The sequence below is a fragment of the Colletotrichum truncatum genome, assembly GCF_014235925.2.
Source record: "Colletotrichum truncatum strain CMES1059 chromosome Unknown Contig_0009, whole genome shotgun sequence".
Classification (NCBI taxonomy): domain Eukaryota; kingdom Fungi; phylum Ascomycota; class Sordariomycetes; order Glomerellales; family Glomerellaceae; genus Colletotrichum; species Colletotrichum truncatum.
In genome coordinates, this window is record NW_027222406.1 from 95,801 (window position 1) to 117,385 (window position 21,585).

At 52.3% G+C, this 21,585-nt stretch overlaps 7 protein-coding genes across 7 annotated transcripts; 4 read left to right on the forward strand and 3 right to left on the reverse strand.

Annotated features, from left to right (window-relative positions):
* Positions 1 to 1,370: 1,370 nt before the first annotated feature.
* CTRU02_212566 (CorA-like Mg2+ transporter) lies at positions 1,371 to 3,293 on the forward strand (the record flags this gene model as incomplete). Its single annotated transcript, XM_036723603.1, has 2 exons — positions 1,371 to 2,659; positions 2,714 to 3,293. The coding sequence occupies 2 exons, from the start codon at positions 1,371 to 1,373 to the stop codon at positions 3,291 to 3,293; spliced, it is 1,869 nt and encodes a 622-aa protein (XP_036584879.1).
* Positions 3,294 to 3,935: 642 nt separating this feature from the next.
* Positions 3,936 to 4,309, forward strand: CTRU02_212567 (mitochondrial import inner membrane translocase subunit; the record flags this gene model as incomplete). Its single annotated transcript, XM_036723602.1, has 2 exons — positions 3,936 to 4,053; positions 4,143 to 4,309. The coding sequence occupies 2 exons, from the start codon at positions 3,936 to 3,938 to the stop codon at positions 4,307 to 4,309; spliced, it is 285 nt and encodes a 94-aa protein (XP_036584878.1).
* A 408-nt stretch (positions 4,310 to 4,717) lies between these two features.
* CTRU02_212568 (60S ribosomal protein uL23) lies at positions 4,718 to 5,565 on the reverse strand (the record flags this gene model as incomplete). The annotated part of the gene is made up of 4 exons (XM_036723601.1): positions 4,718 to 4,805; positions 4,884 to 5,176; positions 5,307 to 5,374; positions 5,541 to 5,565. The coding sequence occupies 4 exons, from the start codon at positions 5,563 to 5,565 to the stop codon at positions 4,718 to 4,720; spliced, it is 474 nt and encodes a 157-aa protein (XP_036584877.1).
* Positions 5,566 to 6,048: 483 nt separating this feature from the next.
* CTRU02_212570 (nucleolus protein) lies at positions 6,049 to 6,951 on the forward strand (the record flags this gene model as incomplete). Its single annotated transcript, XM_036723600.1, has 1 exon — positions 6,049 to 6,951. One exon carries the CDS (start codon positions 6,049 to 6,051, stop codon positions 6,949 to 6,951), a length of 903 nt encoding a protein of 300 aa, XP_036584876.1.
* Positions 6,952 to 7,942: 991 nt separating this feature from the next.
* On the reverse strand, positions 7,943 to 8,954 carry CTRU02_212569 (enolase-phosphatase e1; the record flags this gene model as incomplete). The annotated part of the gene is made up of 3 exons (XM_036723599.1): positions 7,943 to 8,581; positions 8,773 to 8,813; positions 8,909 to 8,954. 3 exons carry the CDS (start codon positions 8,952 to 8,954, stop codon positions 7,943 to 7,945), a joined length of 726 nt encoding a protein of 241 aa, XP_036584875.1.
* Positions 8,955 to 15,083: 6,129 nt separating this feature from the next.
* On the reverse strand, positions 15,084 to 15,353 carry CTRU02_212571 (uncharacterized protein; the record flags this gene model as incomplete). The annotated part of the gene is made up of 1 exon (XM_070205872.1): positions 15,084 to 15,353. One exon carries the CDS (start codon positions 15,351 to 15,353, stop codon positions 15,084 to 15,086), a length of 270 nt encoding a protein of 89 aa, XP_070060265.1.
* A 2,891-nt stretch (positions 15,354 to 18,244) lies between these two features.
* CTRU02_212572 (serine threonine protein) lies at positions 18,245 to 20,164 on the forward strand (the record flags this gene model as incomplete). The annotated part of the gene is made up of 1 exon (XM_036723598.1): positions 18,245 to 20,164. One exon carries the CDS (start codon positions 18,245 to 18,247, stop codon positions 20,162 to 20,164), a length of 1,920 nt encoding a protein of 639 aa, XP_036584874.1.
* Positions 20,165 to 21,585: the final 1,421 nt, after the last annotated feature.

The following is a 21,585-nucleotide window of genomic DNA, read 5'->3' on the forward strand; positions in this document are numbered from 1 at the left end:
CCTTTTCGCCAAGTAACAAGTGCAATGTGTCGGGCCGTAGATGTGTGTCCGATTATGATGTCTGATGTTCTGAGGTGATCAACAGAGCTGGTTTAGGTAAGTGCCGGAGCTTCTTGTAAACAGGTATGCCAGTTCCAAGGCACATGCAAGCACGGACGCCAGTCTCGACCCTTGGCTCTCTCATAACCCATTCAACACAGCCCAGTGTATAGTTAGAATAATGCAAGCGAACTGTCCGCATTTACACTGTCCTCAGCCCAGCCCACCTGGTACGTACCGGATGACAGACAACAATGACTGAGTTGGACCAGATGATCTGAAGGCAAAAAGGAAAATTAAATAAAAATTAAATAAAAATAAAAGTCCCTTTCGGCTCCCGGGCGCCTCCCTGGCTCGGAATTTTTATGACAACCAGGAATCCTCTCCTCCCATTTATTGCCTCGTCTCTCTCTTTCACCTCCAGCACTAAAAATCTTGACAGACCATTTCAGGACACGCTCAAACCGCAACGACTACTTCGTGCTGACTTGGCGACTTTCTTATTTTTTGCTTTGCAGAAACTAGCAGCCGTCATTAGACCAAACCACGTCCCCCAAAACTCTGACGAACGACCTCCTGCTTCCGGGCGACGGCAGATCCCGCATCCTACATCCTAGGGTTTACGTCTCCCGACAACAACAACCAGCTACGCCTCGTGGGTCTTGAGGTCCATCATATCCCTCCGAACCTTTGGACCAACCAGTCTTTTGTTTCTTTTACCGCCGTCAGGGCGCTTTGGTACTCTGGCTTCTATCGGATTGACGTTTGCTTGATTCTTTGCTCTCAGTTTATACTTCCATAGGTCGTAAGACCCAACCTTACACTTCTTGTTCAATCAACACCACCAAGTTGGCTTCACTCGCAGCTGACGATACAACCCCCTCCCGTTCACTCCAAGGTCCTGGATTCTGGGTCTATAGCGGAGTGAACAAAAAGCCTCCTTAACTGGGTTTTTGTTTTCTGCCGAAATACATCATTTTGGGGTATCACTCTCGATATCACCGCAGCGCCTGATTGCTGGCATATCCAGCACAAACCTGCAGCTCTCGGAGTCGACTTCGACGCTGCCTGCCCTGGAAGTCTACTATTTGCTCAGCGCACAGCGCGCCGCGGCTGCGCGGGGTGCAATCGACTCCGGTCTACATCGTACGTTCACAACGTATTAGTTATGGGTATCGCCATCTGATTGGAGGGTTTGTGGAGGCACTTGAAGAGAACTGAGTTTTATATCTCACTGTTCTCCCTAACGGTGTTTTCTATTGAATACCTGGCCGTTCAATCGGTCTCTATTATTTGAAGTACCGCAAACGTTCTTGTCAGCAACTGGCACCATGTCGGACCACGAGGAAACCAGTTCTGAGCGCAGCTTCAAGACGCCTATCCCTGAGCTCGATGACCATCGTCACCAGGTGGCGGTGACTCCTCATCCGGAGCGCCCCCGTCGAGGCACGTTTGACACGCTCTATGGAGCTCGATTGCTAGGCCCGGAGTCGGCTCTGGGCGAACCGTCGTCTAGCATTCGGGTTAGGGACTTTGAGGAGGCAGTCATGGATGAAGAGGGGGGAGATATGTCGCCCACTGCGCGCCGTGTTCGCCGACCGACTGTTGAAACTATAACCGACCAGCGGTCGGTATCGCCGCCGAACTCGGTCAAGGCCTTTGCCGAGGCTCGCCGACGCGAGCGCGGCATGTCCATTTCAGAATCCAAGGCTGAAAGGAACGGCGAGGAGGAGCTTCATCGGGCTGTCTCCATCAGCAGTCGTCGCAGTCACCGCAGCCGCCCTCATACTGTGGACGACGGTGCGAGTCTGGCTACCAACCAGTCTGCCGAGGAAGACGTTTGTTTTCCGCTTCAGGATGGCCAACGCAAAGACCAGCTATACATCGATTTTGACTATCTTGAGAACTTTATTCAGTCAGATCGGGCTTCAAGAACTGTCAGCCGTCGGGACTCTCTCCGTGCATTCCCGGACCTCAGACCTCAGACGTCCGAATTGGCACAGCCTCAGCTGCAGCTACACACTGTTGATGGAGACATTCTCGACATGCCCTCGGACACCTCGACAGGACAGGAACCCCCCGAGAAGGAGCCGGCTATCGAGGAGCCCAAGACCAAGCCTGCGCCATCACAACAACCTGTGGATCCCAACCGCTTCAGTTTCTTCTCTTCAGCCTGGGAGTCAACAATCCACGCTGCAGAACTTGGTGACCTTGTCCTGCCTGGCGAGGATCTTCGTGGTCTCTTTGCACTGCCCGCAGATGAATCGGATGGTGTTTGGTGGCTGAACGTCAACAACCCCACGAAGGAGGAGGTCACGGCTATCTGCAAGGCGTTCGGTGTTCATCCGCTTACCATCGAGGATGTCACTACTCAGGAAGCACGTGAGAAGATTGAGCTTTTCCCCTCGTACTACTTTGCAAGCTTTCGATCTTTCCACGCAGTCGAGGAAGATGACGGCGTTGAGTACGAGCCCTTCAACATTTATGTCGTTGTCTTCCGTGAAGGAACTCTTAGCTTCAGCTTTGAACCCAATGCGCATGCGTCGCATGTACGGAAGCGTATTGCTTTGCTGAAGGATTATGTTGCACTCAGTAGCGATTGGGTCTGCTACGCTCTCATGTAAGTGGCTTTGTTTCCTCAACTGTGATTGCCTTTGCTAATGCCGGTTAATAGCGATGACATTGTGGATTGCTTTGCACCAGTGATTCGTGAGATCGAGCTGGAGGCAGACGCTATCGAGGATGGCGTTTTCGTCGCTCGAGAGGATGACTCCAACGCGTTTCTTCGGTCTATTGGCCGCGTGCGCAAGAACACCATGGCCCTGATGCGCCTTCTTGGTGGCAAGGCTGATGTTCTTCGAGGTTTTACCAAGCGCTGCAACGAGAACTACAAGGTCACTCCTCGCATGGACATCGGCCTCTATCTTGGTGACATTCAAGACCACGTTGTTACTATGGTGACCAATCTGGGCCACTTTGAGAAGATCCTCTCACGCTCGCACAGTAACTACTTGGCACAGCTTTCCATAAACAGCATCTCCCAAGGCACACACACAAACCTGGTACTGAGCAAGATCACCTTCCTGGCCTCGATTCTTGTACCGCTGAACCTTGTCAGCGGTTTATTCGGAATGAACGTTACGGTTCCGTTCGCGGACAATGGAAGTCTCATCCCATTCTTCACTATTCTGAGCAGCTTAATCTTTTTCTGTATTGTGAGCTTGGCTTTGGCCCGCAGGTACAAGTACATCTGATTGTTGTATTCCAGGCTCGAGAGCCTCGCAGTGAAATGCCATGCCAACCTTTTGGAGCATGCATTACTGGAGTAGGGTAGAGCCAACTCTAAATGGACTATGTAGATAGTAATGGTATTTTGGCTATACAATCCGCCGTGATGACCTGTGTGATTATGGGTTTTAGTGCTGCGTTTTTTTTTATTTTTTTTAAAAAGAAGTAAACATATTTAAAAATTTACTTCGATTGAAGGGATGCTCAAAAATTGATTGCTCTTGTAGCCATAGTGTTTCAACTTTGCCAAAGGTGGGTTGAGGTCGTAAGAATTCTTATCTCAATCCTGTCTTGACACCAACAAGTCTTAGACTGTTCAGTGTGCAGACTGCCCAGTTGGCTTGGTGGGGCGAGGAAGCGCACGAGCGGGCTCAGCTACCAATTAAGAGTGGAGACATGGAAAAAGCTGGAAAAGACTTGAGCAAGCAGAAGCTAACCACCATCACTTCGACGATTTCCGCCTTGAGAACCCATTCTCTCACGAACATATCATCGAGTCCAACGATCACGACCTAAACACTGGTCGCAAAACGCTCGAAATTCCAATTGCGATCTTCTCTTAACCTGCCTACATTTCGTAACGATTACAACGCATAGTCACAGAAGCAATGGACTCCTCAAAGCAAGCCCTCGCGAACTCAGATCTCGACAAGCTCAACGATCAAGATAAGGCAGAGCTTCGTCAGTTCCTCGCCAACGAGCAGCAGAGATCCCAGATTCAGACACGTTAGTCCCCTGGCGTCGTGAAAAGAAGAGGGAACAACAATGGGCAGCAAACTCTGGTTAATGGGGAGCTAATATATGTTTTCTGATAGAAACCCACGCCCTTACGGAAATTTGCTGGAAGAAGTGTGTCAGCGGCTCGATCCGCAACTTGAAATTGGACAAGGGCGAGGAGTCGTGCCTGGCAAACTGCGTGGACCGCTTCCTGGATGTGAATTTTCTGACCATGAAGCACCTGAACAACATGCGCTCCGGGTAGAAATTTCCTTATTTTGTTCGTTTGGATCGGGGGTTCTTAGCAGCAAACGAGTAGTCAGGTTGCAGAGTTGTTGGATTATGGTGGAGGACGGTTTATACAGCGGTCCTCCTGTGTACTAGCTATGTAAAACTACGTTATGTCACTGTTTGTAACAACTATACAAGCACGTCAGAATTACAGGACATGTCACGAAGCAAAAGCGAGGTTTCCGCGTTTGAGTGCATATTTGAGACTAAACACGGTCTTGGTACCCCAGCTTGATTGAGTACCGGGGGGATCGATTGGTGCCCCGGGGATGCCACCCTAGGGATTCTAATCAACAACCTTGAGACGCCCATGCCAATGCCTTTGCAGTCAATGAACCCGAATTGATTTTTATTTTCATATCCATTCCCGTCTTTTTAATGCTTAAACGAGAGCCAGCTTAGTGGCGGCGATGTCGAGGGCATCGACGTCAGGGGTGAGGCGAGCGTAGGCCTTCTTGGAGCCGTCAGGGCTAATATGTACTTGTCAGCACTTCTATCCACCATCTTCTTTTGGGAATCCACACCAAAGTGGTTCGAGGTTGCCTTACCGGATCAGGGTGTTGATCTTGACGGTGTCAATGTCGTAGAGCTTCTTGAGGGCCTGCTTGATCTGGGCCTTGTTGGACTTGACGTCGACGATGAAGACGAGGGTGTTGTTCTCCTCGATCTTCTTCATGGCGCTCTCAGTGTTGAGAGGGTGGATGACAATCTTGTGCTCATCGAGGCGGGGCTCGTGGGGGATGGACTTGCGCGGGTACTTGGGGGCGCGGGAGACGACGAGGGTCTTGGGACGGTGGAAGGAGGTCGTGTAGCGGACCTTGGTCTTCTTGTGGGAGTTGGCCTGTAGATGTGTTTAGCCTGTGCCATTCTTCCGACTCGAAACCTCGCAGATAGGTTGAGAAATTGATCAGTCGAGAAGGCAAGAGCCAACTCGTCCGTCTCCTTCCATCATGGAATGGGTTTGTACTTACACCCTTCAGGGCAGCCTTGGCAGCAGCGTTGGCTTTCTTGGAGCCCTTAGGCGCCTTGGAGGCACCGCCTATATGAGATGTCGCATCAGCAATCGCTCTTTATTATCAAAGAACTCGCAAAATCTGCTGCAGCATGATGCTCGGGGAGATGGCCCCGTTGCCGTTGACGACAGATTTATCGAGTTGAAAGCATTTTGGGCTGTGCGGATTGGTGTTGTTCAAATAGTCAAGTACCTTTCTTCGAGTCCTTAGGGGCCATTGTGAATGCTGGGACGTTGGCTGGCTGGTCGGTTAGCTGGCTGGTTGTCGTCGGATGTCGTTCAGAGGTCGAAAAAAAGGAATCCCAAAATGTTTTTTGACCCAGTGGACTCGAAGTTTCATTCTGTGGTTTGCATTAGGGCACCCTTTTTTTTCATCGGATCCCCGCTTATTATGGTCCGTGCATGAGCTTACCAGTTTGGGTTTTGCGCGGAATATTGATGTCCCGAACTGCAAACATGGACCCTTGAGTGCCATATGTGCTTATGTAATACATATTCCGTGACAGTTGCTTCAAGCACAACATCCATCCATGAATATCAAACTAGACCATGGCCTTGACTTTCCTCACCGCACTCGATGTGACTAAAAAGAAGTGATCAAGGTCAACCATATGCCAGAAATTTGCTGAGGCTTCAAACACCAATTTTGCAAAATTTTCCCAATTGTATTGCTTCACTTTGAGATTTAGCGTCCGTCCATCATGGGGAGAAATAAAACAACACCCAGACTCTTATCAAGTGGTCGACCTCCCACATTGAAGAAAGCAAAGTCGATATCTCGAAAAGAAACCAGGGCACTTATAAACACGCATCACATGCTACAAAAGAAGCGGCAGCAGGCTTTGGCCAGAAACGACGAGAAGGAAGCAGCAGCCTTGACAGCAAAAATCTCTGCTCTTGGTGGAATTGAGGAGTATCAGCGAGCCAGCCTTCAGGGTCAGAGGTTAGACCGCGGCGGAGACAGCTCCAAGGTGCTCTTGGACTGGTTAAGATCAAGAAAGTTCCAGCCAGACAGCACCCGAACCAAAGCCAAAGATGACGGCGATGATGGCGAATATCGCCGGTTACGCATGCTTGAAGTTGGCGCACTCAGCACCGACAATGCCTGCTCCAAGAGTGGCTATTTTGAGATGGAACGCATCGACCTCAACAGTCAACAATCGGGCATTCTCCAGCAGGATTTCATGGAGCGGCCACTCCCCAAGGACGACACCCACCGGTTCGACATCATCTCGCTTAGTCTGGTGTTGAATTACGTTCCTGACCACTCTCTGCGCGGGCAGATGCTTCTCCGGACGCTCTCATTTCTTCGACAGCCTGATGACAACTTCTCGCAGGGTACGAGCAATATCTTCCCTTCACTATTTCTTGTTCTCCCAAGAAGTTGTATTTCCAATTCGCGTTACTTCTCTCAAGATCGACTGGTTGAGTTGATGACATTGTTGGGATATGTCCAACTCGAAGGCAAAGTCACGAATAAGCTAGCCTACTCTTTCTGGAAAAAAGCAAGCTCTCCACACCAACCCATGCCGCCCTTTACCAAGAGGGAGGTCAATTCAGGCATAGATCGAAATAACTTCACCATTACACTGAAGGCACCATGAAATCATCTGCTGCAGTAGCTTATACTTGCCGTCATATTTAGTTGGCAGGGCAGATGATGCGGCCTCTCACCCGATTCAAATAGGCTGTCGAATTCCTTACCTTCATTCACGCGTCGTTTCTCTCGCACAGAGTAGATGCGGGCTTTACTTTTACTTCTGACTATCCTTTCTGTGCGGTATCTGGCAAGCACACGCTTTGGTTTGAGGTAGTGGAAGCATTGGTAGGGCGTTTGATAGGGTGCCAGGTAGAGATCGACAGGCGATCATCTGCGTTATCATGTTTGGGCAGGTATACATGGAAGCACCACGCTCTCCAGTGGGCTAACTTGGACCTGTTCTGGGAGATGGCGTTGCCCTCCAATAACCGTTTGAGGACTTCCCCTTGCCGTTGGAGCTCGGCAATTCGGCTTCTCGCGCACTCCCGTCTGACTTCAAATTGCACCGATAATGTGACCGCCAACTCACAGTTACAAGCTTGTCAGCTGTCATTTTGCGTCGAATAACTACTGGTTTGCAAGTCTAACCGCTGCAAAATAACTTTGTGGTAGAATAACCAAAAATTATCACCTGCTGGGGAATGGACAAGCAGGACATTCAAATAGATACATAGCTCATCCTGCCTCGTGGCTGCCCATCATAATCTCGAAGCAAACCACTGTGCTAGCGTTTACTTTACCTTACTTCAAGGTAAAGATGGATCGACATGTCTCAGCTGGGGTCTAAGTGGCGCGGTTACGGCTGCATTTACGATTCCATATTACCAGTACTGAAAAACGAGTGAAGGATAGTCCAGAATTGCCCCCACGTGCGTGAGGTGGGGCAGAAGGAAGGAGTTAGAAATGCAGATCGCAGAATCGACGAAGACGGGAAATCTGAACGCAACATTGACCGGATGCAGACTGTATTCGAGGCATTCCATACCGGCCCTTCCGGTAGAGAGCTACTGTGTCTACAGGAACGTCCGTATGAGCACCATGTGGTGATTTGCTCGTCACTGTTTTGATCCGAGACTCTCCAGTTCGTTGAAATCCTTGATCGGGTGCAAGGCTGGGTTCAGGTCAACCGGCAGAGGTGCGTTGCCTGGGCGGACGACGGGAATGCTCTGCATCCCGGCAGCAATGGCAGCGGTGACCTCAAAAGGGTTGTCGCTGAGGAAAAGCCACTCATCAGCCTTGGTGTCCTGGAAGTTGGACAAGATAGTGATGTAGCTGCTGGACTCCGTTTTAAGGCCGGCGTTAGTAGTGTCAAACCAGCCAGAGATAAGAGGAGTCAGGTCCGATGGCTGAGCGTCCGTATGAGCAAAGAAAAGTTTCTGTGCCGGCACGGAGCCAGACGAATAGATGACGAGGCGCAACCCGGCTTCCTTCCAAGTTGAAAGACTTCCGGCAACATCCTCGAAGAGCGGTGCCTTGATTTCGCCCGACCTGTAGCCTTCTTTCCAAAGATAGCCTTGGAGAGCTTTGAGGTAGGAAACTTTGACGTCGCGGCTAACGAGGTCACGAAAGTGAGCCTCGAAGACGGAACGGTCAGATACGCAATCTGCTGGAAAAGCATTTCGGTAGGTAGCAAAGTCAGGGTTATCCCACTGCTTGTCTAGTGTCGCCGGCAGGGCATTGATAGCATACGGGAACTACAGGACGGGTAAGAGTGTCAGTAAGGGGAGGCAGCGGACTGTGCCTCTGTAGAACTATGCGCACGGTAGCGGCGCTGCCGGTATATATAAATCATCTCCGAACCATGAGCGCGAGCGGCAACACCACGGTGACTACACAGTACGCGACGGGGTCTGGGGACGACGGCGGGCGGGCGAGACAAACGTACCAAAACATCCTTGACAAAGGAGATGGGGCATACAGTGCCTTCTGTAATAGCGAGGGGTTTGAATCAGTGCATGTTCTGAAGAAACTGAATCCAGCCTGCTCCGAGCTACAGGAATTGCGGTGAGGTGGAGGCTCACCGATGTCAAGCAATACGACCTTGACCTTGCCGAGGTTCGGGGCCATTGTAAACTGTCAAGATCCAATGTTCTTTGATGCGTAGGCAGCGGTGGTGGAACGGTGAAGACTTTCTGGGCGTGACGCGCGAACCTTCAGCGGAACACGAAAAGCGACGTGAAATCCTTCAGCGACAATTTTGTGAGTCGGTGCCTCTTGCAGCTGATTTGGTCAATGTGGCACAGGGTTCATGCATCAAGTTGGACGGTTGGAGATTGGGATAAGGCGGTCAAGCCAAACCGGAATTCAAGAAGGCCCGGAACAGGAAAAGGCTGCATTTGGGTGCAGGTGTGTGTGCGCGACTGTGGAAGAGTGTGTGAGTGGGGATGGCGAATGAGATAGCGAAGGGGCACACAAACTTTTCCGAGAGACCCAACAGCAGTAACATCTTCAAGCGCAACTTGGCCGGAGCAAGCAGCGGTGAGCTGGCGACGGCAAACAGCGAGAACGCCAAGGCGCGCAGCATCGGTAAAACGGCGTAGACAGTATTGGGTGAGAAGCGAATCAGGCACGAATCGAACGGATTCGGTACGGCAGCCGGAAAAGGAGCCGGGGGCGGGGAGCCGTCACGAGTCCGGCGGCGCCCTGGTGATGGAGGAATGACGGCCGACGGTGACTCAAAGGAAGTATACAAAGACAAGGTCGTTCGGCCATCGTACGGCGTCAACGGACGATGAAGCGGTGCGCACGGGTGCCTAACTGGATCCCGCCCGACCTCCCCGTTAGGCAATTATGGAGTTATCTGTTGTCCATCCAGGCGGCATCAGTGCCTGGCCACACTTACCAGTGGTCAGCGTCGAAGGGGGCGGGAAAGGCCACATCAGCACGCCAAAAGGGTCCTGAACGTGCTGCAGTCCAGTCCTGTGAATGAAGACTTTAGGTAAGGCATTGAGGTGGCTGTTGAACCCCACCGTACTGCGCAAGTCTGCGGAGACTGCGCGAGGCTCCACCGCCGACAGTCCGCCGTACGTTGGACGGCAGCTGTGAGCCAATTGCTAGGAGCAGGTGCCGATTCCGATCCCACCGTCCCCGGCATGCATATTGGGCTGGGCTAGCTGGGAGGTGACTGTGGAGTTCATGCACCAGCCAACCCTATGGCTGCCATTCTGTCTTGAGCAAGCCAGTAGGTACTACGGCCCTGCATCTATCTCTTCTCGCCCGTGGCGCGGTGAAGCGTCACGCCTCAGATAAGGGGAGACTGCGTGGCGAGAAAGCTCCGGTGTAGAATAGACAGCCCGGAATGAGAAACAGAGTTCAAGTTTGACGCATGAGCATTAGCCACGAGCTCGCGAAACCCTTTGTTTCTCATTTGTTACCAGAACCTCTCGACTCTGACTTGGGCATGATGGCTAATCAGATGAGAGATGCCACTAGGGATACACACTATGCCAGACCCATCATCGTTTGTCTTGCCTTGATCGCAGGAGCTCCACTTGGCCAACAACGTGTCTCAACGAGATGCACTGGGCGAACGGCGATGCGATAGGGGACGCCTACGGCTGCGCTATTCCACGGTACATTGTTGGATGACAGATGGGTAAATTGGAAATCCCCGTGGACCTGCCGCTTCAGAAGGCAGTCCCGCATGACGAACGAATCCAGCACATCGAGTTGAGTTACTTTGTCTCTCCAAGGGACATTACGAATGCCTGTCTCCCTCGAGGCAGTGCTGTTTACCCAATTGAACAAGTCCAACACCCGCGACCCTTGGCTGGCCAGCTGCAGGGGACGTGCTATCCGATCTAGTCGAAGACATCGGTCAGGCAGTCAGTTACCCACGGACCTCGGGGACTTGAAGAAGGACGGCGCACAGGCTCAACAGGCCACGGCACACAAGCAGTCAGCGACACACAGAGACAACACGTTGAGGTACATGCAGCATTGCGGGCCCGGCTTTGATACCGATAAACGATTCGTACCTGTAGAGGGATTCGCCGTCCATGTGTTTCCACACTTCCACCAGTGGCCCGATAAAGCTTCAGAGCGGAAGGTATCAAAAGCATGCAGATTGCTGCAGATATTCATGGGGTGTGGGTAGCTCCTTCCCGCAGTCGACTCGGTTCAGAGACCGGAGAACTGGAGCATGGAAGCTTGTCATTCGATTTTCTAGGGAGCCCGTTCATTACCCAGCATAACCGGCGGCAAGCCACCACAAGTTGTAGCTGCTCTTAGAGCCAAACCTTCCTCAGCTTACTGTAGTCTACGCTTCAGGACACGCGACGCCAATGTTACGAAGCTCGCCGTGAGCAGTGTGTAGGGACTTGGCCAACCATCGTCTTTAGCCCGTCGTAATCTGGTTGCAGTAGACAAACCCCAGTCCAATGTAGTTTGTTTACTCTTGGAGAGGCTTCCCCCAAGTCTCTTAACGGAAAAAGAACCGTCGTACGCGGCCCTCCAAATGCAAAACCCCTGCAGGCCGTTTGGAGTGACCCTCAAATGTGAGCGGGGAGGGCAGCCGCGATGAGACATGATGGAACCAGAATGATGGAGAGGCATCAGCTGTTGTTTGTTTGTTTCTTAGTCAGTGTACGGAGATACTCGGTACAAGCCCGGGCGCTGTGCGGTTGGCTCCCGCGACGTGAGGTATCCGTACGTTGGGAAGGGACGGACCCCCTCCCCCAGCGTCTGGGGATTTCCTTTCCCGCCCGCCATTGCCGGTCACACGACCAACTGGTTGGGGACGGCAGTCCCGAGGAGGACAAGAAAAAGGGAGGAGATAAATGGGGATGGGGCAGAATGATGAGCACGGCAAGACAGCCAACTTGTCGCATGACGCCTTTGCTCATTTTATTTCCCCGCCTTCGGGAGGGTTTCCTTTGCACTGTTTACTGCCGAAGGTGGCTGTATTGATTTGTGAGAAAAGCAACGGATGAGACGAGACTGACAACTCGGCAATTCGGGACATAATAACGAAGTCGCCCAGAGGCCATCCGCCCTCCAGCGTGATAATCGCATCAGCGAACCTTTTTGGCCTGCAGGCTCATTTGGGTTTGTGGGGATGACGAAGAGCACAATATCTGAAACACTCTCAGAGGCGGCCATGTACAGCCAGGTCAGCGTTACGGGCGCTACGGAGCAGCTTTTGGTGGAAAGGAAGTCGGATGGGTGACCTGTGGAGGGGTCAGATCAGCATTCAATCATCGGACGAAGGTTTGACGTTGAAGCCCTGGGTCAGAGACAGAGACAGAAAGGGGGGGGCCAGACTGCAGGACTACACATTGCGACATCGATTCGATACTACTCAGGGATGAGCTGGATAGTTTTTAGGTACTCACCACCTGTTCTAAGCAAGAAAGGCACCGCCCACGGCGCAGATCGGGAAGCCAAAAGAGGAGTCGAGTCTGGCGTCACTTCAGGTAGCGATTGCAGCGGAATGAGGCATGGTATAGCTGGTGATGTGTTTCCCCCTCCCTCTACGGCCAGTAAGAGACAACTAGGCAATACGTGTCTTCACAATCACGTGTGTATTCGTGCCATTCGCGTCTCTATCGGTGTCTCTATCGGTGTCTCTATCGCGGTCACGGCATCTTATCGTGTTTCGAGATAACAGAGAAAGCTGCATGCAAAGTGAGATACGATTTAGGAAAAGGGCCCACGACAGCTCCCTCCTTATTTGGGAAAGTCCATGGAGAAGGATTCACAGATGGATGGCGCTTGGGTGCATCGCGCATCTCTGGAATATCTGGGGGGGTGTGGAGGTGCTGGGTCGCTCTGGTCCCTTCGCTTCCTGGGAGAAAGTTGGGATTGACGGTAAGGATACCACTACTACTACTGGGTACGAAAGGGACGGCGAAGCGATGTCGGGAGGGGAGGGCTGTCGTACGGACGGGACAGACAGGTTACACTTCTGCTCATCTGCAGGTCAAAAGGAGTGCAGTGACGTTAGCCAATGAGGGAACGGTCAGGTTAGCAAGTGAAACAGAAACCCAAGGAATCCAGTCGAGAGATTGTGTGAGGTAGATAGCACCGCGGCCTACAGTGCCTAGTACGTGATGAAAGGATCACTACCGTGCGCCGTTACGTAGCAGGACTGTAGGGCTGGGGGTTAACCGTAAACGGGAGGAGGGGGATGGGGAGCAAGACGTTAGGGGAGAACGGTTACGAGCCAAGGCAAGGTTCCAAGATTCCGGTACCCCACGGGCCGTGGCCAGAAAGTCTCGAACTCGAAGGACCCAACAACTCAGATGGCAATTGTGGGAAAAGAAAACCACTTGCCATGCCTGTCGATTGGAGGCAGCATTCTGTCCTACCCCTGACACACGAGAGAGTCCCTTATCGTTTTATCCACGTCCCCGCCAGTCGAATTTAGCTGCGGCTTGAAAAGGTAAGGAGCTATTCTTATGCAACACCAGAACGCCTCCAGGGACCCCCAGAGGCCGTCCAAGGTCAGGTTGAGGGGAATTCCATGACACATGGGCCCAAATGACGATGTTCTTCAGACATAATCCAGGAAATGCTTCGCGAATTCTGGATCTTGGACCACTTGCCACTCTATCTTTGGTAACTAGGCCGTAAATGGCACCTGTATTACTCGTCCGGTCCCCTTTAGTTCAGGGCCTTCGGGGGGGGAGACTATTGGCCCTAATTGCCAACTATCTTATGTAAGTATGGTGAGGTGGTATCCGAGATCCGATAGCTTGCTTTCCTGCGGAGTATCCGTGTACTGGAGGTCATTTGAGCTGATGGATACCAAAAGAGTCAGAGGATATGAACGAATTGAGAAGGACCCCTTTTTGAGGCCCATCGTAGTGTCTCCACAACAATCTAAACACGCCGTGGGCACGATAACAAGGCGTTGACGATGCTGCTTCTGTTGCTGCTACTCACTACCACCACTGATGCTAGTCGTGCCTGTACCTGGCGTGCGTGATTCTCTCGCTCATACCCATGAACTATTGGCCTTTCATTGATACTGTGCACTGGTGCTAGGCGTCTTGAGAGGCCCTGGCTGGGCCTGTCGATCAGGTTTCTTGGACGGTTGCGCGCTTCCCGCCCGTATCAAGCGATCATTCGAATCGGCGTCGGCGGGTGGGCGCAGAAGCTGGCAAGCTAGCACACGACTGCACACTGATGGGTGGCAGCAGGAGCAGATTGCGGTACATGGCACCTAGGTCGATTATACAGCCTTCGCCTTGCCGCGGTGTACCTGCCGATCACGTACCAGGCGGTGTGGCGACTAACCACGCAGCTGAACGGGGCCCTTCTGCTTTGCCTTTTTGGAAAAAGATCGGTGGCTGTCAGGTACGTAGTGCGCAGCCGGCAGTGCATAGCAGCTGCGCCAACCAGGCCACTGCCATTGTTTATAGCCAACTAATTAGGTGTTTGTAAAGGTACTGTTGCTCCACGATATGGCGACAGTGAGCGCCAGGCGCGTTTCCCAGCGCCGGCGCCTCTTGGTCGTGATTGAAAGGCAAAGAGACTCAAATTCTGGACCTCTTTCGCTGGGGGCTAATGAGGGGCTTGGCTCACACCATGGGCTTGCAATGTACTACGTAGTATTTGTTTCTTGTCTCGCCCTTGCAGTGCTGGATACAGTATCCGTATCAGTCAGTGCCTAGCCAGCCTCACCACCCTCCGTGCAGACGGAAGCCAGAGACAAAAGAGTTGCAATGTGTTCAACCCCAGGTGGTCCCTTGCAGCCAGTCAACGAACGGCCTCGAGCCACCCAGCTCATGTCAATGTCAATCCTGGTCGAACAGCCTGCCAGCCATTCGCTCATTCATGCAGCCTGCAGGGTGTCCCCAGCACTGCAAATATCCCGTGAGTCTACTAGTACTGCCATGGTAATACTATGATTGTGAGCTCTGCCGCAATACGCCCTCGGCCATCTCCTGTGCTTTGGAGATACTTTAGATCTCTCCGATATGCACTGCCAGTACACATTTCGACTGTGTACCACGCATACCATCTTCGGTACCCGCATCCGTCATAGCTATAGTGTTGAACGCTTTTGATTGGCCTGGGTTGATTAAGTTGATGGTACACCCCTTTCCTCCCACCACATCCATTTCTTGTTATTGTTGTTGTTTATGTTGTCCTTGCTGTACTAGTATGTAGTAATGTTGATGTCGGTGTTGTCATTAGGTTGTTTACAGGCTTCGTGGGGCTGCACACCGTCAATCTCTACATCCGTGCGATTCACATCAACTGCGACACATTCTCGACGGTGTAGGCAGAGGACAACACAGTGTTATCATCCGCTTGGAGATTGCGTGTTTCTAGTCGATCACGCTTTGGTCTGCCGTCGAAGCCGATGGAAGAAGCCACTAGGCGGGTGATGTCGTGCTCTGCTGAAATCCGTGCCGACTGATCAATCAACTCCGCCAACTCAGTCATTCGGTCATTCGGGGTCCAACGATGAGTAACAGTCAAGGCTTCGTCCGCGATAGCTGAAGCGGGCATGGACATTTCCCCGGTGCCCACTACGGAGTAATATGCTACGTAGGTATCGGACCCCTGGTATGCAGCAGTTGGGCCACTGCCTCACTCAGAGCATGACTGTATGACTGTTATTCTCCTACGAGAGATTCCCAGCTTTCGTGTCCTCAGCAAGGCACCTGAACGTACTCCGTGTGGGGCCCGAGATTATGACGGGGCAGGCGGACGGACTGGCGGCATGTTTTTTTTTTTTTTCTCTCTCTCGTCTACCTACTTATTGGAATGGAGACAATACAGACACACGTTGGGCGAGGTATCCACTACGAATTATGTCACCTGGACTGCCAGGTTATCAATCTTATCCTCGTTCCTATGCGAGCCTCCATGGGTACGTCTACAGTGTGTGCCTTGGCACCCTTGGCCCCCGTCAGTGTCGGTGCGACGACAGCAAGTGCTGTAAACGGTACGTTATTCCGTTACGACTTTATGTCACCGCCGTAGCATCACAGCATGACGGTGCACGCCCTCCAGGTTCCCAGCTGGGTGGCCCCCTTAAACGGAACGTAGCGGAGCGTCGCAAGAAACGAAACAGGCCACTCAGAGACAGGAGGTGGGGCCTTCGGGCTGATGTGAGTGGCCAGCCTTCGTTAAGCTCGACAGTGTTTGGTGCTTTCAACACAGTGTGTGCCGCCTGTACCAAGTTTCTCACACTCACGCTCTTGCTCACGCTCACACTCTCTCATTTCCTGCCCCCTCTGTACTGTTGCAAGGAAGACAAAATATGCATTCTCGAGGGCTGGTTTGTCGGTCTGCCGGTCTGGCGTAGCATCGCGTCGTGTTTGTTACCAGCCCAGCCATAAGCAAAACCCAGTCAAACCAGTCTCTCCTGCAGAAGTACAGCAAAGCAACGACAGATAACCATCGTGGTTGACCAGGGAGTGGCTGCAGGGCTGCTTCTGTGTCGTCCCACCCGCAGCGCCATCCTACCATTCTGCCATCCCGGTCCCCTCCCCCATCATTCCACGTAGTGCGCCATGCTCCATGCCCATGCTTCCCAGCTGGCGGCATCTTTGGTACGTACCGCCCTCGCCCACCGCCTCTCTCGGCCCCCTTCCCTGCCATACCGCCGTCCTCCGCCGTCCCGTCATTCAGAGGTACCGGGCCATAGTATGGTCCATGGTGGTGTACGCAATGTACCTCCTCCACTCGTACTGTACCTGACCTTCTGACCTGAGTTACTCATTCACTCCCTCCCAATCTCGCCTTGCTCCCCCGGTCTTTGCGCTTGCTCTCTCGCTCTCTCGCTCTCTGCCTCTCTTCCCCAACCTAATGCCATCCCATCCTTCCTATCGAATCCACGCCAATCCATCCTCGTCCATCCACCTCCATCTTCTTCTCTCACTTGTTCTGTTGCTCACACACTCACGCTCTCGCACCCTCTTTCTCGCCTTGTCTTCCCTGCACCGCCTGCCCACCACCCTTTTCCTTCGTCCAACTTGCCTGTGTACTCGTGTACTCTGACTACTGCCTGCCTACATCCTGCACTTACCTACTTTACTCTAATACTCCCCCTTCTACCATCTTCATCCTTCCCTTCACTCATCTTCCCTCCTCTACCTTCCCGTATCCTTCATCGTCGTCAACGGCCTCTCTTGCTCTCCTTGCTTGCCACCTTTTCCACCGCCACCCTCCTCATCCGCTTCAACCTCCTCTCTCGCCTTTCCTCCCCCCTCTCCGACCAACCTCACCGCCCGCCGTTCACAATCAAAGCACTCGCAATCCATCGAGATAGCCAACCGCGAGTCATTATTGCAAGCAATCACGCAATCTACGACCTCCGCCGAAGACTTGACTCTTATATCAATCCGTCAATCATCGACTGAGAGAAGAGAAAGAGAGGCCCCTAGGACTTCGACGTCGACCTACTCCACTACTGGCATTGCTGTCATCGCGCACACCCACTCACATCCGTGTCCATTGACTCACTTCCCCCCCGCCTTTGCCATTCCTCAGTTCTCGCGTGCTCCTTAAGCAACGACTCATCCCACCTCCCAATTAAAAGGAGCTCAGGTCCCCTCAACTTTCCATTCCGACTCGAACGATTTCTTCATCCGATTCGTTCTCAAGTCCGCTCCTCAAAACGCTCGAATGCTGCTGTAGCCAACCTTGTTGCCGATACCGGTAGTTAGCTTGCTTGCAAGCCGTTGCAATCACACTTCGACGAAGCTACTCTCGGCCATCTACAACCATCCATCTCGGCCTCCGTGCCAATCAGAGACAGCAACCTGATACGCATAACCTGCCGTCTGGTGCTAACTCGCTCCTCACTCGACTTCTCTTGATCAGGACTCGACATCTTCGATTCTTCCTCGCGAATCAAGCCTTTCAGCGCCGACTTCGCCAACCGTTTCTTCCATCTCTGGACACCATTCTCTCCTTTCATCGCAATACTTATTCCATTTCAATGTCCTCATAACGAAACTGCCTTTGTCTTTTCGGACCTCTCGACGTCCCTACCGCTTAACGACCCAACAACATCAACAACCAAACAACAGACCTTCGCTTTCATTTGTTCGACAACAGCCACAAAAAAATACCCATCAATGAGCCTCTGATACGTGAACGAATAGGAGTTAGATATCGCGTTATTTCCTGCTAGATTTGTCTTTCAAACTTGTATATTCTTTGGCAACACCTCTTCTACCTCTTCATCGACCAACGCCAACCAAAAACAAACTACACCATCTCCTACGCCTCCTTCCTCGATACTTGGACATCTTTGTATCCGCCTTCCTCTTCAACGAACCACTGAAAAGCGGGCAAAAGCTTGATTAACGGCTGTATCATCATTTCTTCGTCACTTCATTTCTTCTTTCGGATACCCTTGCTCCATCAAACCTCTTTTTCCCCCCGTTTTCGACATGGCATGCTTGAGAGATAACTTCCAGAATGGTGTGTTGCTCGATGGTCGGTACAAGACCATCTCTCCCCTCAACCACGGGTCCTTCGGCATGGTCTTCATGGCCAAGGACTTGCACACCAACGAGACCGTTGCCATCAAGTGCTTGACCAAGAAGGCAGCTTCCGACGACGCTGGTCTCGACTTCGCTGTCGACGAGAAGTCCGAAGAGCTTACACTTCACGGCCGCCTTGGGGCGCACCCAAACATTGTCAACCTGCTTCGCTCTTTCGAGACAGAGGCTCACCTCTACATTGTCCTCGAATTCTGCCCTCAGGGTGACTTGTACGAAGCCATTCGGAACGGTCATGGGCCTCTCGAGACCGAACACGTTCGACAGTTCATGCTGCAGCTTGTTGACGCGGTCGCCTACATCCACAACAAGGGTGTGTACCACCGTGACATCAAGCCGGAGAACATCTTCCTCACCAAATCCGGAGCTATGAAGCTGGGAGACTTTGGTCTCGCTACTACCGAAAACTGGACGCTGGAGACAACGGTTGGCAGCGATCGCTACATGGCTCCTGAGCAATTCGACTCTGCTGGTGCTGGTTATTCTCCTGCTCAGGCTGACATCTGGGCCATTGGCATCTGCCTTCTCAACATCCTCTTTTCGCGTAACCCCTTTACCACCCCGACCGAGGCAGACCCGCTTTTCTTGGACTTCTCCCGGGACAAGCAGTCTCTCTTCGACGTCTTCCCGTCCATGTCGCAGGACACCTATGAGGTGATTGTTCAGTGCATGAACTTGGACCCCAAGAAGAGATCTCTTGTTGGCGCTCGTGCTGCTCTTCAGCGTGTCGTCAGCTTCACAACATCCGAGGAGGATGTTGACGATTTCTGCTCCGCTGAGCGTTACGTTATGGCCAGCGCCAACCGCGAGCCTCTACGGACTCCTTCCATCCAGAGCCCGCAAGTGGAACAAGGTGCTTTCCCCTGGGCCAAGGCCCTCCACGCCAGCCCACCTCATCCCATCCGCCAGCTCAGCGCCATCCCTGACGACGAGAGCTACACTGAGGATCTCTTTTCCAAGTCTGGGGAAACCTCGGACTGGTTTAGCTCTGTTCAGACTCCTTCGGTCTCCTCGATGCTTAACTCCAGCCTTGGTGCCTCGATGAAGTCGCTACACATTGGTCGCCCCATTAAGGCGGCGCCCCGGCCCATTCCCAAGGTTTCTCCAATGGCCGGCTCCCTTCCGATCAACATGGCCAAACCTCGAAGCAATCTGTCTTCTATGTCCTTGGTATTTGGTCGCAAGGATGTCGTCTCCAAGAGTTGGAGTGACATGTGGGACGAGGATGAGGAGGAGGAAGAGGCTGAGGCTGAGCGCACCAGGCAGATGCAGTCTCTCAAGGAGCTGAACTCCAGGACGTGGAGCCATGACAGCAAGACTGACGATTGCGACACTGTTGACGCGACGCCAATTGCAACTACCCCACAGCGCACCTACCACAACGACACTCACAAAATTCACAACGACATCGACAGTGATCTGGCGGCGGATGGGTTCTTCTTCCAGGACTCGTCCCCGCCCAAGTCGAAGCTAATGCTCTCTACTCGGCAGTCGCCCCCTAAGAGGGATCAGGTTGACAAGTGGAGCGCACTTGGTGAACGCCGCCGGGCGTACACCGGCTCGTCTTACACGCAAAAGTCGGGTGATTTCGCCCGACAACAACGTGCGCTCGGACTAGGATTCAATTCATACGCAGCGGGAGTTTGGGACCAATATGCGAACCACAACATCCATCACAAATCGCCGAAGGAAAAGATTAAGGAATGCCCCTGGAATAAGGGCAGAGATTGGAATTATTGGCGCCGGGAGAAGCGCACTGATCTCGCAGACGTCGAGTGGGTTGGTGGCTGGCAGGAAGCACATTCCTAGTCGGGCCACCTCTTGTGGTTGAGTTTACTCCTGCAGGACTTTGCCAGGTTCGTCAGCCCATTGACCGTAACGCTATCATGCTCGGCTCAGTGGTCATGGACGGCAAATTTTGGTGCCTGGTTGGATCACTAGACTCAACTCGCTTTCTGTGTATTAGATATCTCCAGATTAATGAACAATACCAGAAGTTACCCACTCAAGATAGTTTCTCTCATAACCCAGTGACTGTATTCCAGCTGTGACATACTAACCAACCCGCATGTCCACCCTTTATGTCCTTCCCCTGGCCATTCTCTCAAGGGTGCTACGTCATCTGATGCCGTCCCCGCTTGAAAGTCGCAGCCCGAATCCACTTCCGAGACTAATGGACATTATGGAGCGTGAACCGAGTTTACCGTTTCACCAAGACCAGCCCTACGTCTAGTATGTCAATTTACAGCTCTGCGACTTGGCCCTGACATCCTTCAGCATTTGCCAGTTCCCAGTCTCAAGAGATGGCGTCATCAGGATTTCTTCGCGTGGATCAACGTTCTCTTGAACAACGTCAGTATGTTAAGTCATGCTTGGATTCGAAAACCCGGGGTCGATTCGGACACAGGCAATTTCGGCGCCGCCCGTCCAAAAGCGGCCGAGACAAGTCTAGATCTGGTGGGTAAGTTGTTGTAAATGTTTGCCACAGCCGACACGATCCTCCCATACCTCGAAGGTTTTTCAAGTTGACGACGCCATTCAGGTTAAGTAGGCCCATAGGTCAATCGCTGTACCTAATAGTAGTAGTAGCAACAAGTAACACCTCGTCTTTGAACGGAGTGGTTTGCGAAGGCGGCGTTTGCCAAGGTGCAATATATGTAGCCAATACTCTGCTGCTGTCCCATGTCTCTGATGCCTCGTGCCGTGTGCCCCGAAAGTTCCCATGCGACCGAAGTAATTGGGGTCGGTCAGTCGGTCGGTTCAACAGGGCCGGACAGGCAGGTTGTCGAGCAGTTGCAAATCCTGGAGGCCTCGAACGAGTCAGCCGTGGTAGCTTACTCTTCCCCACCAGCAAGATAATCACGTTACCTCTAGACATGGTTAACACAGCGGGCTGCACGACGATGGCAGCAAGGCTACAGGTTCGGTTATGAAGCTGTCCTCAAGCCCGCGTCCAACTGAGTTCAACCGTCCTCCTGCCTTGCAGTAGAAGGACAATTCTTACAACACGGGTTTGCCGAGCGTTACATACCTGCTTTTTCCCTATTTTTTCTTTTTTCCTTTTCTTAAAACCAGATTCCATCTCCCGAAGCATTCGCAGAAATGAATCCAGAGAGTAGATGAGGCAACGGTAGCGAACAATGGCAAGTTTAATGTCAACAGAGACCAATGTTGCAACGTTTGTTCTTTATTTCCACAAGTTCCTAGCATCTACATGCTTCGCCATGTAG